This window comes from Pseudochaenichthys georgianus, chromosome 10 (genome assembly GCF_902827115.2).
Source record: "Pseudochaenichthys georgianus chromosome 10, fPseGeo1.2, whole genome shotgun sequence".
Lineage (NCBI taxonomy): Eukaryota > Metazoa > Chordata > Actinopteri > Perciformes > Channichthyidae > Pseudochaenichthys > Pseudochaenichthys georgianus.
Window position 1 is genome coordinate 30,184,891 of NC_047512.1, and position 13,945 is coordinate 30,198,835.

Sequence of the window (13,945 nt, forward strand, 5' to 3'; positions counted from 1 at the left end):
ATATCCCCCATAATCCTCTACTCATTATTATGCGCCGTTCTTCTGCCACATGTACTTTTAACAGATTAGTTCTGATCGCTTCTCAAGGCACATGTCTGCATTTTATTGTACTTGGCTTATAATGTGTTTTTCATTCTACTGCTTCCAGGCTGTAGTTTGATCACACTCTTACAACAACAGCGTGGTATGTCCACCACCACTATCGTCCTGGAAACATATTCCTATTGGCTACTCATCCTAGGCCGCAGCTGTGGCCCTCGTCAAAGTTTTTGCACAGGAGGCGTCTCATTGGCTCGCAGCAGATCAGGTATCTTTATGTGACTGTCTGATTGGCCGTTGAGGTATCAGGTATCCCAGATGTCTAGGCCATCAGACGGGACATACCAGCTCTGTGGCAACTGGCCTCTGTTTGTTGTTACTATGACAACACTCTGATGGTCTCAGCCAGGCTGCTGAGGATGCAGCAATGGCAGAACTCCAGCAACACTTATTAGTGTAAAGAAAGACGAAATGACCTCTGCAGACTTTTCCTCTGTTTTCCATGCACCTTGGAAGTAGGTGAGCCAGAAATGCATACTCTGATGCAGCCATGGTATCCTCACGCACACAGAAATATAAATACTCACAGACTGCATAATCATTTGGGTTTTGAAGCTGATGGGCTGTCAGGGCACAACGGGATGTAATAACAAATAATTTCAGGAACCATAAACCATGTCTTTAAATGTCTCTTATCTCTCCTTTCTAATTATATTGAAGTCCACACTCCTGTATTCCTTGGAATCGATTTCATCACAACCATTAGGGGGCGGCATTGATTGGATAAATGCACTTAAATTAAGAAAAGCTCTCCTTCTCCCTCTCTCTCTCGCGCGCGCACACACACACACACACACACACACACACACACACACACACACACACACACACACACACACACACACACACACACACACACACACACACACACACACACACACAAAGGGGGCACAGACATGGACATGATCAATTATGTGTCAAGCATTTCGTCCTCAATGAATGAATGGCCCAATGACTATAGGCTACCGACCGTCTATTGTCTATTGACACTAGAGACTAAGTTCTCATGCAGTTCATTATCCCAAAAGGGGACGACTAGAAAGAGATCCAAAGAGACCATTAATCATCATTGCTTTCAAAGAAGAGTAAAGAAGGCAGCCAAATAGCAGATACTGTAATCCTATACAGTAAATTCTATAGATTCTTGCGGAGGAAAACTAAATATAGAGAGGTTTACACTGAAATGATAGCTTCGTTATGGAGAGAAAATATTAGAAATTCACTACCGCTCTCTGACATAATTACAATTCCCTCTGGCGAGATTTTGATAGGCCTGTTAGTGTTAGGAGTGTTATCATAAATGTTTAATCCCTGATCCCCGGGGACAAGCAGGTCCCGGTTTTAAAGGGGCCAAAGTTTTTGTTCTCCTGCTGACACTTTAACCTACAGCCTATCACACCTACCAAAGCCTTCAGTATGACGAATAACTCCAAAGTCCATTTCAATTTGGGTCGATGGCCCGGGCTGAGGTGGTGAGGGGGGGTTGAGAAGTGGGGGTCAACCCAATAACAGACTCCACTCCCTTCTCCCCCCCCCCCCTCCTCCTCCACGTCCCCATAAATGCCTTCGCTTCCTAGTTCGGACAGAGCGCCCTGATTGGCTGCGGCTCGCTCAGTGGGCTGTTCCCTCCGCGCGGCTCTCCGGCTCGGGTTACAGTTGAGCTCGAGCTGCTGCACTTAGCGGAGTGCACAGTGTTTTACACGGTTAAAAAAACAATACACCGGCATGGAATTGTTGCCGAGCGGATTTACAGCCACGGAGCTTGTCCGGTGAGCAGGTCTGACCTTCCCTCGGCACTTTTTGTGTACGCAGACAACCCGGGAGACGTACAGTTTTTATTCACGCACCGGCCGCGCAGCATGTCCCAGTCGGACTAGAAGAGGCGACCCTGCTGGGAGCGCAACACGGGAACGCCGCTGAGAGCCGCGAGGAATATTTACAATAGAAACTCAATTCCTTTTGGAGAAGAATAGCAAAGGGCAGCAGGAGGCGGAGGGGTGAAAGACAACACTGGAATGAAGTGGACCTCGGGATTCCCAGCGTGCTGCGGAGTTGTGACTGATGGATGAATGTGGCCATCTGTAGGCTATATCCAGCGACAGGTACAGAGACATTCAGGGGAGCTTTGACAAAGACGCTTCCTCGGCAGCCGCTTCGCCCCCAATTGTGTCCCTCGAAAAAAACAAAAAAAACGGCACTGCACGTCAGATCTCTCTCCAAGAAGGTCGACTCTTTTTGTCTCAGCCACAGGTCAAGCAGGACACTGCTTCTTCCCTACTAGATCCGACCAAGAACCGGCGGATAGTTCAGTCAAAGACATCAGATCTGGAGCAGGTTTTAACAAAAAGGTCTGACAGAAGGACATGTATCTGATATCGACCTCACATGCTCCCGACTGATCGTAGCTCACCTCCCTGCAGATAACGCGCTCCGTCCGACGCTCCGGGTTATCGGCTCACTGTCTTGTCGCTGTACTCAGATCAGAATGGCGGGACTCGGGTGTTGGAAGTATTACCTCTGGATCTTTATTTTAATGTGCAGGTCGGCGCTACCTTCAGCCAAATCGATGGAGACTATCATTTGGAGCTCTCAGAATTCCAGGTAAGTCTCCTGTTTCATTTTGTCCAAACATGCCAAAGTGTGGGTGTGCGCGTAATGGAGGACTAACTGTGAAAAGTTGCAATTGTGTGAAAGCTGTTAAATGTTCTCTTGCAATTATGAAAAAACGAACACAATGCAATTTTCTCCCTGTAATTGTCATTCCTGCGCCGCTCGGGTTTCTGCTGATTTATTTCTCAGTGGGGGATTTCCAAACACCAAAGAAACGCACAAGGTGCAGGCTTACAGTGTACAGTAGGCCTCACTTAAAACACAATAATACATGGTTAATTATAGTAATGTATGGCAATATTACATGCTGGTGTCTATTAACAAACGGAGGGGAAAGTCTGCTTGCATACTTGAGTTATGACTCTCAGTGTGGTGAGAGTTTGTCCACTTCTGCCCTGCAATTTCTCGTAATTTATATAATCAGCTAAGTGGATAATACTTGAATAATTCAAAAAGTCAAGGAAAGAATGCCACGTGTGTCAAGGTGTAGTCCAGTTTTCTTGACCATGGGTTCCTTCTTGTGAGGGCCTCCAAAAGTTTTCAAATTCCCACAAAAATGTGTGATAATGGTTTCAGAGGAAGAAATGCTTGAAAGGAATGTAATTTTCCTAAACTGTCTTGACTTTGATCCAGCCTAATTTCTCCACACTTAAAACAAATCAAGGGCAAGTTTCTCAAAAGCAAAGCAGCTGAAGCCAGATTCATATTATTCCCATCAAAACAAGCAGAGTGAGCCCAGAATGCTGATAATAAAATACACTCTGGTAACAATTATCACCCACTTAGACTTGACTCCCACATTTGCATGATGTTGGAAAGCATACATAAGGGGAAAGTAAACTTAAACAAAGGAAGGGGAGAAATAAAACCTCTCCTGTTTTTCTGTATGAGGAGCTGACCTTCATTTGAGCTCGCTGCACCAAGGGGAAATGGAGAGTAGCTCGACCAGCTTATAACTAGAACTTACCCATTCAAGTGAATCCACGATTTATCCCCCAAATGTCAGATGTCATAGGAGCTAGTTGTGCAGTCAGTGGGAATGAATATTGCTGCCAGGTTCAGTGGAGTGTGTGTGTGTGTGTGTGTGTGTGTGTGTGTGTGTGTGTGTGTGTGTGTGTGTGTGTGTGTGTGTGTGTGTGTGTGTGTGTGTGTGTGTGTGTGTGTGTGTGTGTGTGTGTGTGTGTGTGTGTGTGTGGTGTGTGTGTGTGTGTGTGTGTGTGTGTGTGGTGTGTGTGTGTGTGTGTGTGTGTGTGTGTGTGTGTGTGTGTGTGTGTGTGTGTGTGTGTGTGTGTGTGTGTGTGTGTGTGGCCTGATCCTAATGGCAAGACTACGGCCCATCAGCTTTTATTTGAGTATGGCTGCGGATGTAGTGGAACAATGAGCTTCATCAGAGAGAGATATGACACACACTTATTCCACATGGACAAAACCCCACATTGTGTGTCAGGCATGGCTGGACGAATGAAAATAAATTGGAGAGACATTTATTGATTGATGATGTCACCTGCAGGGAATGGCTTGGAAGGTTACCACTCCGTTTTTTTTTTGTTGGAAGATCATTACTCCATCTGTTCCTCACAAAAAATAAATAAAAAACCCACGCCAGGCCTAATATTTCATAAAGTTCGCAGTGGAACAATAATGCACTCTGCAAAGTGTTCCCTCAACCTAATTATCCTGCTGCTCTGCGCTTAGAAAACAAAAGACAATTATCTTGCTGTGTGCAGGCTTTCGCAATAACAAAAGACAAACCTGTTTTTCTTCTGAAATGTATCTGTCAGCAGCGGCGTCTGATGGGCAATAAAAAAGGGAATAGTCGTACAGCAATCAGCATCTGTCTTCACTGTTTGTTGCTTTAAACGCCACCCCTCTGTCTCAACCTGTATTACTCCATAGTGATAACCCAGGGTGTATAGAAATGTACAGTACACTATCTGGTGACTTATCTAGATTTACGATGTCTTACTTCCTGTTCTCACTTTGGGGAGCTCTGCTGCCTCAGCTAATAAATTAATATGGCCCTCTCCTGCGCACTGTGCCACATACACACACCATATATAACAATACCAGTGCCTCCCCACAGGCCATGAGTTATGAGACAAAGTATAGGAACCCAGCAGGTTTTGGGCCACGGTGTGTGTGTGTTTGTCTTTATATGTGAGTGCAGACTTATGTGCGGGTCCCTTGGAGCCTTCCTGCTGTTATGGATTTCCATGTGAGGATGCTATCACTCCCGCGCCTGCATTATCAATAACTGGGGTTTGCTTAATTGATTTCCTCCCAGTGTGCCAGAACAGGCAACATACATCATCACTGTAGCGCCGTCTGCAAAGGAAACGAAGAGGAAGAAGAAGAAACATGCCTGAGTTTGAGTTTTGCTGCAGGATGTACCAGACCTTTTTGATATTTAATTTGAAGCCAGATGAGTAAAAATGGCAAGAGGGATTATGCAGGAAGGGGGTGAGGGTGGAGGAGCAGCTGAGCAGAAGAAGGCTGGATGTGTCAACGTCCTTGGCCCGTAAAAAAAAAAGCGCCTAACATTTGATCAGGGCAAATCGGATTAGTTCTCATTTAGCTGAGTGGGATTACGCCCCGAAAATGTCACTTTGTTATGACTGATCACGTCCCATCGGTTTGGCTGAAGCTAGCAATGTACCGGCATACTACACACACACAGTAACGTTCACAGTGTGCTGAGGAATTCTGCAGTGATGCCAATTTAATGATAATCCAACAAGGTTGCTATGAGTGGTTCCTGCCCGTCCTCTAACCCTCCTTAGCTAATATTTACCTCATGACCTGTAGCTACCACCGCCTGTTTGCAAGCAGCTCAATAGATCAACAAAATGATGATGGAAGACTGGCGTAAAAAAACACACACACTTTGCCCACATCTGAAAAGATACCGAGAGGAAACAGCCACGGGCCGGCCAGGAGTCTGCTGCACTGGTTTTGAACTCCTCACTTTGCGGCGAGGCTTTTTGAAACCGTTTTCTCATTTTAGCCCGTGTTGAGTTTGAACCCCACAAAATAGAGAAAGAGGCGCTTGTGTGGATAAAAGTCAGCTAAAGCCTCTGTTGCTGCAGGCCTTTACTTACTCGTCTTATTTTGCTGTCCGCTGACCCCAGCTCGCAGTTTAACAGTCGGCTGCTTTTGGTTTATAATGTGCTCGCACGGTTTAAAGGCTCATGGAGTTTGGCGATGATTAAACTGGGTTTGATTACCACCGTGATGAAAACATGTTTATTTTTACCCCCAAATGAGAAAATGTTCTCAACACGGAGAACAACTTTGAAAAACACGAGGTGGCAAGATGTTAAATCAATTTCTCCAACACTATTTTATTTGCCTGCTGTTAGTAGAATAGGTACACAGAAGGTCTCATTAAAGTTCAGTCTTCGTAATTAGCTGTTTCCGATAAGATAATTGGGAGGGGGAAAAAAGTAGTTTTTGAGGTAATTAGGAAAAAACCAGGTCTGCCACATCTTTGTTTTTAGAACGAGATGTTATCAAAGCACATTTTTTAAGGGCTCGTTCTCGTACACGGGGAAACCATTGACCCCCTCAACGTGGTGTTTGGGAAATGCTCCACTGAGCTGACATTGAAATATATAATGAGGATTTCAGCAGGAGTTGCTCAAACAACAAATGCAAACTGCCACAACCTGTCGAACAGGAGTGGGATGAAACTTAGGGACTAGAGCCGAAACAGGATTTTGGTTCTTCAGTATGGGTCACTGCCGAGAGGGTCAGAGGCCTGTTTTTGTTTCTTCCCCGCATGCCCCCTTTACCCCTTGAGATACACCTTCTCTCTCCCTGCTTCCCCGAGTCGCCCCCCCTCTCCCCCTTTAGACTCTGATCGTGTTTCCCTCTGATAAAGATCTCATTACACACAGAGAGGACTCAGAGCCTGAGCCCCACTCAGAGAGAAAGAGAGAGGGCTGACCAATGAGAAATACTTCTGGAAAGCAACTGGCCCGTGGTGCAGTGAAGGCTCCCTGTGTCTCACTCTGAGGACAGCTGCGTTTGCTTTTACGTGCATACACTTCTGTGTCCACATGTCTGTTGTTTCAGCGGTGTGGAACCACGGAGTCTTGGTTTGGTTATCTTTTCGGGATGCACCTGGGTACAGAAAAGGGGCTTCTGCTATTTAGGTTATTTCAGGAAAACAATTAAAAAAAACAGTTTTTCCATCATGGTTTTTACTCCACATGGACTCACTTTATCCACTGGTGGTTTGGCTTCCACATCATTGAAAACTGATTATTCAGCTTTTTTTTATAGTGTTATTGATGCGTTTATTTCTTTATATTAGACCAGGCATGCACATAAAACCTGGTTTTGTTCCCTGGCTTTGAAAGCATTTGTAACCCATTTTTAGCTTTTTTTTAGAGATCCCAACTGGTGCTCATGAGTCCCAGTTGGTTTTCTCTCAAGACATACTATCGGGACTGATTCACAACTGTAACAACAGCTGATGCAATGAGTCAGTTGGAGAAAGAGCAGACAAGATGAGTCAGTTTACGAGTTATTCGATCAAAAACAATCAGCTCTGACAGTCAATCAGTGGGAGGCGGTATCGATCAAATGTTTTTATTACTGCATCACATAATCAATATACTGTGATTTATTATTATTTCTAGAAACTCAGTTGTACAGCGAAACCACTTATGCTAATCCAACCACACGATGGGTTTTCAGGTTTATCCAGGGTGCAACAACACTGTTTATACAACTCCAGCCAGAAAGCGTAATACAAAGAGAGACACATATATTCACGGCATAGCGTCTCATATCACATAATGACAACTCTATATATATCTAACACCCCTCCCCCCCCTCACAATGAATATCGACCAATCACGTTCTTTAGGGATGCACAATATTGTTTTTTTAAACCGATACCGATAACTTCCTGCTTCTCAAGACCGATACCGATAACACCATTTTTTTTTACGCCACTAATTATTTTAACGCGATTGACGCATGTGTATATTTTTTCCTCGGCCGCCCCGTAGTTTCAGAGCGCATCGAGTTTAAAATACCATCTACAAGCTGATGCTGACAGCCCCGCTCCTGCCGCCCGCTTGTGGCAGACCACACTTCCACGCTCACCGGCAGGCACCGACTGGCCATCGGGAGGACCGGGAGGGTGTGTGTATGTGTGGCCCGAGCGAGCGAGAGAGAGACCTAACGTGCATTGTTGTTGTTAGCATCTGGTGCTAGCTAGCTGCGCTAACTGATATAAGGAGCTGTTTAAATGAAAACAGAGGAGCGACATTTCGCCACAACTGCGCCGAGCACTTGACTTTATGCAGGAAGCCAGACAGTGGGACATTGTAGGAGAAGTCAGCACACTCGGCACGGATAGTGCGCAACATGATTGCAGCGTCCAGGCAGCTCCGGTTCGAGCATGCCTTGAGTTGCAAAACTGGCAAACTTCTTGCCTTTTTCAAAAGCCTCGTCGATAGTTAAAAGCCCCGGTGCCTTTGCAGCTGACTTTGGATTTGCCGCTAGTTTAGCAGCGCAGGAGTCTTCGTACGCTTTTAACACACCATCGTAGCGATGGCGATGTTTCAGGTTCGAAGTATTGTAGCTCGTTGCCTTTTTCCCTCCTCGTGGAACTTCTGCATTACATTTGTTACAAATAGCAAGCGAACTTTCCAACTCTGAAACTTTGAAATAGTCCCATACCACCGACGACATGTTTGTTTACTGTCCTGGCTTCACGGCCGCCCACCATTTACGTCACAGCCAGGCATGAGTTAGGGAGCGCTGGATTTGTGAAGAACTCCCCTCTTCCTAAACCACTAATACCACAGTACTGGCAAAACGGGAGGAGCCGAGTGAAAAACAAGCGCCCCTCATCCCAATCCACCCACACCGCAGTATTTTTTTCTTTTTTTTTACCCAAAAAATATATTGTATATTATCGGGGCTATTAATACTTGTATCGGGTTTATCGGGATGACGTCATAATTCCTAATATCGGACCAATTATCGTGCATCCCTAACGTTCTTGCAACAATTTAAAAGGGGAGTGATTAGTAAAATATGCATAAATAAAAAGAAAGAATGCTAACTAGGTAAGATAAGAATAAACAAGTTTAAATGATTAGTTATTGTTTGTGATCATATTCTAAAGATTTTTGGATTATTGAAAAGTATACAGCTCCCTTTCAAATGAGTGTTGAGAGCTGTATCCATAAATTCATTGTGTGCTCAAAGTGCACCAGATTGATGCATTTACAAAACCCCCCTAGAGGAGGAGAGGTCCACCCCCAAATAAAGCAGGTTAAAATAATTCAATTGCATACATGTTCTTTTAGTAAACAGTGAAAACGGGTCCCACAGACCCAAACAGCACACAAAGGTTAAAGGTAAGCATATACTAATGTTAAAATGTGCTAAATATATACACTGCAAAAAAGAAAAAAAGAGGAGTAAAAGTAGCTCACGACTTGTTTTATTTTTTTGAAAGTAGCTCTCATCCTAAAAAAGGTTGGAGAGCCCTGGTCTAGACTAAAGTACCAATCATTAAATCCATAAAGTAACAGACAAATAAATCAATGATGTAAACAGGTTGATCAGACATCATCTTAAATGTACCTTAATCTTTAGAACCACAGTTGGCTAGACTCTCACAGTCGAGACAGAAATGGGCTTAGGTTGTCTGCTGTGATGACTCGCAGAAAAGTTTCACACACTTGTTGAAACTTTGTGCTACTCAGCATAATTGTTTAGTGTAATTGAAGTGGGCCAAAACAAACACAAAGTCTCGGATTATGTGGTCTTTATCTGTTGGGGTAATTTCAAGTCCAATTATTTAGCAAATGCGAATTATATAGCAAGTCATTATGAGTTTAATAAAATATGTGTTTGTTGTGACTCATGCTACAATTAAAAGACACTATGAAAGGGACAAGTATAAGCTCATGGAAGTGAATGAGTGCTTGAGAGTGCGTGTCGGTGTGCCATTGTTCTTTGTCCGGCCACAGAGGAGCATTAAGGAAGTGTTAGAAGCGTGCCAGTGTGCCCCCTGTGAAAGTGTTGAGGGCCGAGCGGTGGACGAGTGTGGAGTGGCTGAACAGAGGCTGCCTCACAGGCTGTTAGCGAGCCGGCTTCATTAGCTGCAGGCCTGGCTGGCAGCAACCAGGAAGTTCCCATCAGCTCCAGCTCTGCCAAGCAGAGGCACAGGCGCTGGAAAGCTTCCCTTTGCATTTCATTCTCGTCTGCTCCTCGGCTGAATGGAGCAACAAATGTAGAGTTACAGGAAGTGGCGGGGGGGTGGGGGGGGGGAAGAGAAAAGTTGAGCAAAAGCGGGGAAAAGTCGGCCTTTTGTTTGCCATCTTAGTTCTTTTACATAAGAGCAGTTTAAAATAAGGGGATTAAACAGGAGAGGAAAGGAAGCTAATGTAGAGCGTTGAAATGCAGCCCTGGGCTAAACCGCACATCCTTTCAGTCCAGCCTACGTAGAGCTCCCAGATTACTTCCATGTGTCAGTGCGAGGGGGAAAGAGAGGGAGAAAAAGAAGAAAGGGAGAGAAAGTTGAGCGATTGAAAAGCAAGCGGACTTGGATTGGTGGAGATCAGCGGCGGTGTTGGACAGTGGAACGGATCTGTGTGACAGCCATCTCTAAAACCATTACCCCCGCGGCTCCGACTCGGGAACTCGTAACCTCCTCCTCTGGACTGACCTCATAGACTTAACTCTTTCTCAGAGAACCCCTCTGTGCCGTGGAGGCAGAGCTCATCAGACCCAGGCCCAAACAGCGGGCAGGCCAACTTAACAGCCAGCTGCACTACACCTTCTTTAAGACGCCATGGGTTGACACCGGCATACAGGCAGCGAGGGATCTGTTCCCCCAGTTTGTGGAACTCCAAAGACTTTTGTGAGGGAGGATTGAATTTAGTCAGTGTGCCAGGACTTAAGGGAAGGGGGTGAGGGATCCCAACAACCACAGTAGTGTGATAGGACTAGGAATGCATGTTTATTATTAAGTTAAATTGTCATGGCTTGAGGGGAAGTATAGGCTGTTAAAATGCCTTAGTGCTTAACATAAATTACTCAGGATTCTTAATTGCTTTGTTATAAGTTTTAGGACATTTTTAAGGAGCCTTAAATCGCATTCCCCTACAAATAAAAGCAATATAAATATCTTAAGGTCGAGGTCTACTTACTATGTTAGTAGCAATTCACTTATGAGTTTTCAACAAAATTAGCAGAATTTATATTAGACAACTAAAAGTACATTTGGTTTAACTAGTAGTTTTACTTTTACTATTTTTTTCTAAAGCTTTCAACAGCATCACAAAATTACAAAACATGTTTTGGACCAATTTATCCTAACTCAAAGACAATTTACTAGCTCTACAAGAAATAAACTAAATATATATTCCGGATTAGATTAGACAAAAAGGTACAAAGTTAAGAAAAGTATTATAGACGCAAAAATAAAAAAATCTACTAATTCAAGGTCAACTTACCAAGTTTTCCAGTGTTAGTGCTTCTCTGTATCTTTCAAATCAAATCAAATCAAGTTTTATTTATATAGCACATTTATAAACGATTTTTGGTCGAGCCAAAGTGCTCTACATATAATAAAAATAGCCTACAGTAGAGACACTTTACAGCAAATACAACAGCACAGATTGTTCAGAATATCAGTATGAGAAAAACGACACCCTCTGTCCTTAGACCCTCACATCGTACGAGGAAAAACTTCCAGAGAAAACCCACAGTTTGAGAGCAACAGAGGAGGGATCCCTCTCCCAGGACGGACAGACGTGCAATAGATGCCGTGTGTAAATCGAAGAGATAATACATTTTACAGCATATAGAACCAAACACATCTACAAATGTATATATTTAAAAAAAAATGAAATAAAAAAACAAAAACTTAAATCCTTACTCGAAGTCCATTTCAAAAACTCTAATAGTTATTTTAGCTGTATTTTTAGCTTTTCATTAAGCATTTTGTATCTGCTGATTTCATGGGGTAGAACGTCTTGAAAAAACAAGCTAGTGGACATTTTTTGTCAAACTTGTGTCAAACGTTGCAGTGTCAAGTATAGACTTTTACATTCTACAAAACATAATACGTTCTGTCCCGAAAATAATTGTATTTGACTCAATAAAAACTAAAATAATATAAATGTATTTTCTAATGGGAACGACTTCTTGGTGGAACTAAAGTGAGCCTTACTTTCGAACCCATAATATTTTACAAGTGAAGTCTGGATGAGGCATGACCGTACCCAGGCAGCTCTGAACATATCATCAATGATCATCACGGATCGCTTTGTTCACTGTTATGAGAACACTAATGGAGTGACAGTGTAATTGAATGGAGTGGTAGGATAATAGAATGATAAAATGATAAAGTAATGGAATAGTGGTGGTAGCGTTCCCCATTTCCCCAGGGAAACCCCCCGTAAGTGTGTCAGTGTGGCAGATGGGCGGTCTGTAACATCCCCCCTCCCCCCACCTTAATTACAAAGCATCATAATCCATCTATGGCATACAGAGGCAGGACATGGAGACTATTAGGGCGAGCGTGGAAATGGCACAGTCTATAATCCTCGGGACTTTACCACTATTAGGCTCCCCAGGCATCAAGCAAAAACCACTCATTTCTCCCGTAATCTTGTTTGAGAAGCCCCTTTATTACACCATATGTGTGTGTGTCTGAAGATGTGTGTCCTAAACTTTTCAGATGTAACTGGACGTTTGATTTATCTCTTTTCCCCCTGCTTCATGTTTTTCCCACCATGCCCACAGGCAAGACGGACTGCCCTAAAAAGCATGTGTGTGTGTGTGTGCATGCCTCCGTTAACCCATTCTGCCAAGTCTTGGCTCAGCCTTTTCTAAGCTAACTCCCAGCGTGATCCCGGTCCCCCTTGTGCTGGTGAGAGGAGTCTGAAGAAAAGGCCTGTGGGACTCCCGCTGCTCCCAGGCCCGGCCCCGGCCCCTCCGCCCACGAGGGCCGGTCCTGGGATTTGCTGCGCGCCGGGGCTCTGTGTGGCAGCTGTGACTGACGCTTCAATCGCCTCTCCCTAGGACACCCCAGTGCAACCCTGCATTCCCTTTCACACCTCGGAAACGGGGGGGAAAAGACAATTACACACATATTCACCAACCTCCCTCTCCCCGTCTTTCCACAATCCTGCATTTCTGATGTCGAGCTATTTACTACTTCTTTAAAAAGGAAAACTTTTCTAAACTTTCCGTGTTTGGCCAATGAGTGCTTCTAAACAAATTGAAAATTAGTTTAGATGTCTGGCCAGCCTGTCTGTATTTAAGTTGCTCTCGTTTATTCAATTTCTTTCGAATAGCCCTCTTCCCGAGTAAACAGTAAAACCCGACTATTTCCTTCGCATTTCCCCTGATATTTAGAAAATGTAAGTAATGGAAAAAGATTTGAGCCTTAAAGTGGAGTTAATGCTATCATGTATGGATTGTCAGTAAATTGAGTTTGTCTCTGGGCTATTGGAGCAGGGACTCGTAAGCCAGCGGGATTTAAGTCTCTTAATTGAATTATTTTGATTGCTGACTTGATTGATGGAGTCAGATGTGGAGCGGTTTCCATGACTTTTTGTCCGACTAATTCTTCTTCCAATAAAGCCATACCAGACAGATACAATAGGAACCTGCAATCAATCACAACCCAGCATTTGTCTTTGGTAGAAAAATGTGCCTGCCATCAGGTCCGAGTTCCACAAGCCATCCAGACTGTGACATCACATAGCAGAGCACTCTGAAGTCTAATCTTTCCATAATGCCATGCTAAACCCCGCAGAGACCCACGGCAGGGAGAAGGCTTTTTTATGCCCCGGCGCTGCTCCTCCTCCCATGGCCTCTGGCTCTCTGCGAGTGTGTGTGTGAGTGTGTGCGTGTCCATGCATGTTGGGAAGAGAAAAAGAATTCAAGAATGAATGGAGATGTCACTGTCAGACTCTGGCCTCCACATGAATCCGCTCCAGAATGACCATATTGGCAGCGTGTGTGTTTGTGTGTTTGTGTGTGTTGAGTGAGAGAGACTGTCGGGGGTCTGCCGTTTCCCCTCCACACCGAGTGGAGCGCAGCCCTGATTGGAGCGCAGCAGGACACAGGTCTATATTTCATCTCACTCATATGAGGGAGGCCGTTTCATCTCCCACACACATGTTTCCCATCACATGTGTGTTTATTCTCCCCCATGATGTGCTTGGCCGTGGAAGCCTCTCATCTCTCCGAT

The 13,945-nt window shown here is 44.3% G+C and overlaps 1 protein-coding gene across 1 annotated transcript in view; it reads left to right on the forward strand.

Moving 5' to 3' along the window:
* Positions 1-1,728: 1,728 nt before the first annotated feature.
* The window catches only part of efnb1 (ephrin-B1), a 74,597-nt gene continuing 62,380 nt past the window's right edge, over positions 1,729-13,945 (forward strand). The window contains exon 1 of the mRNA XM_034092406.2: positions 1,729-2,700. Coding sequence (XP_033948297.1) covers positions 2,585-2,700 — 116 coding nt within the window. The 5' untranslated portion in view covers positions 1,729-2,584. The remainder of the gene's footprint in view (positions 2,701-13,945) is intronic.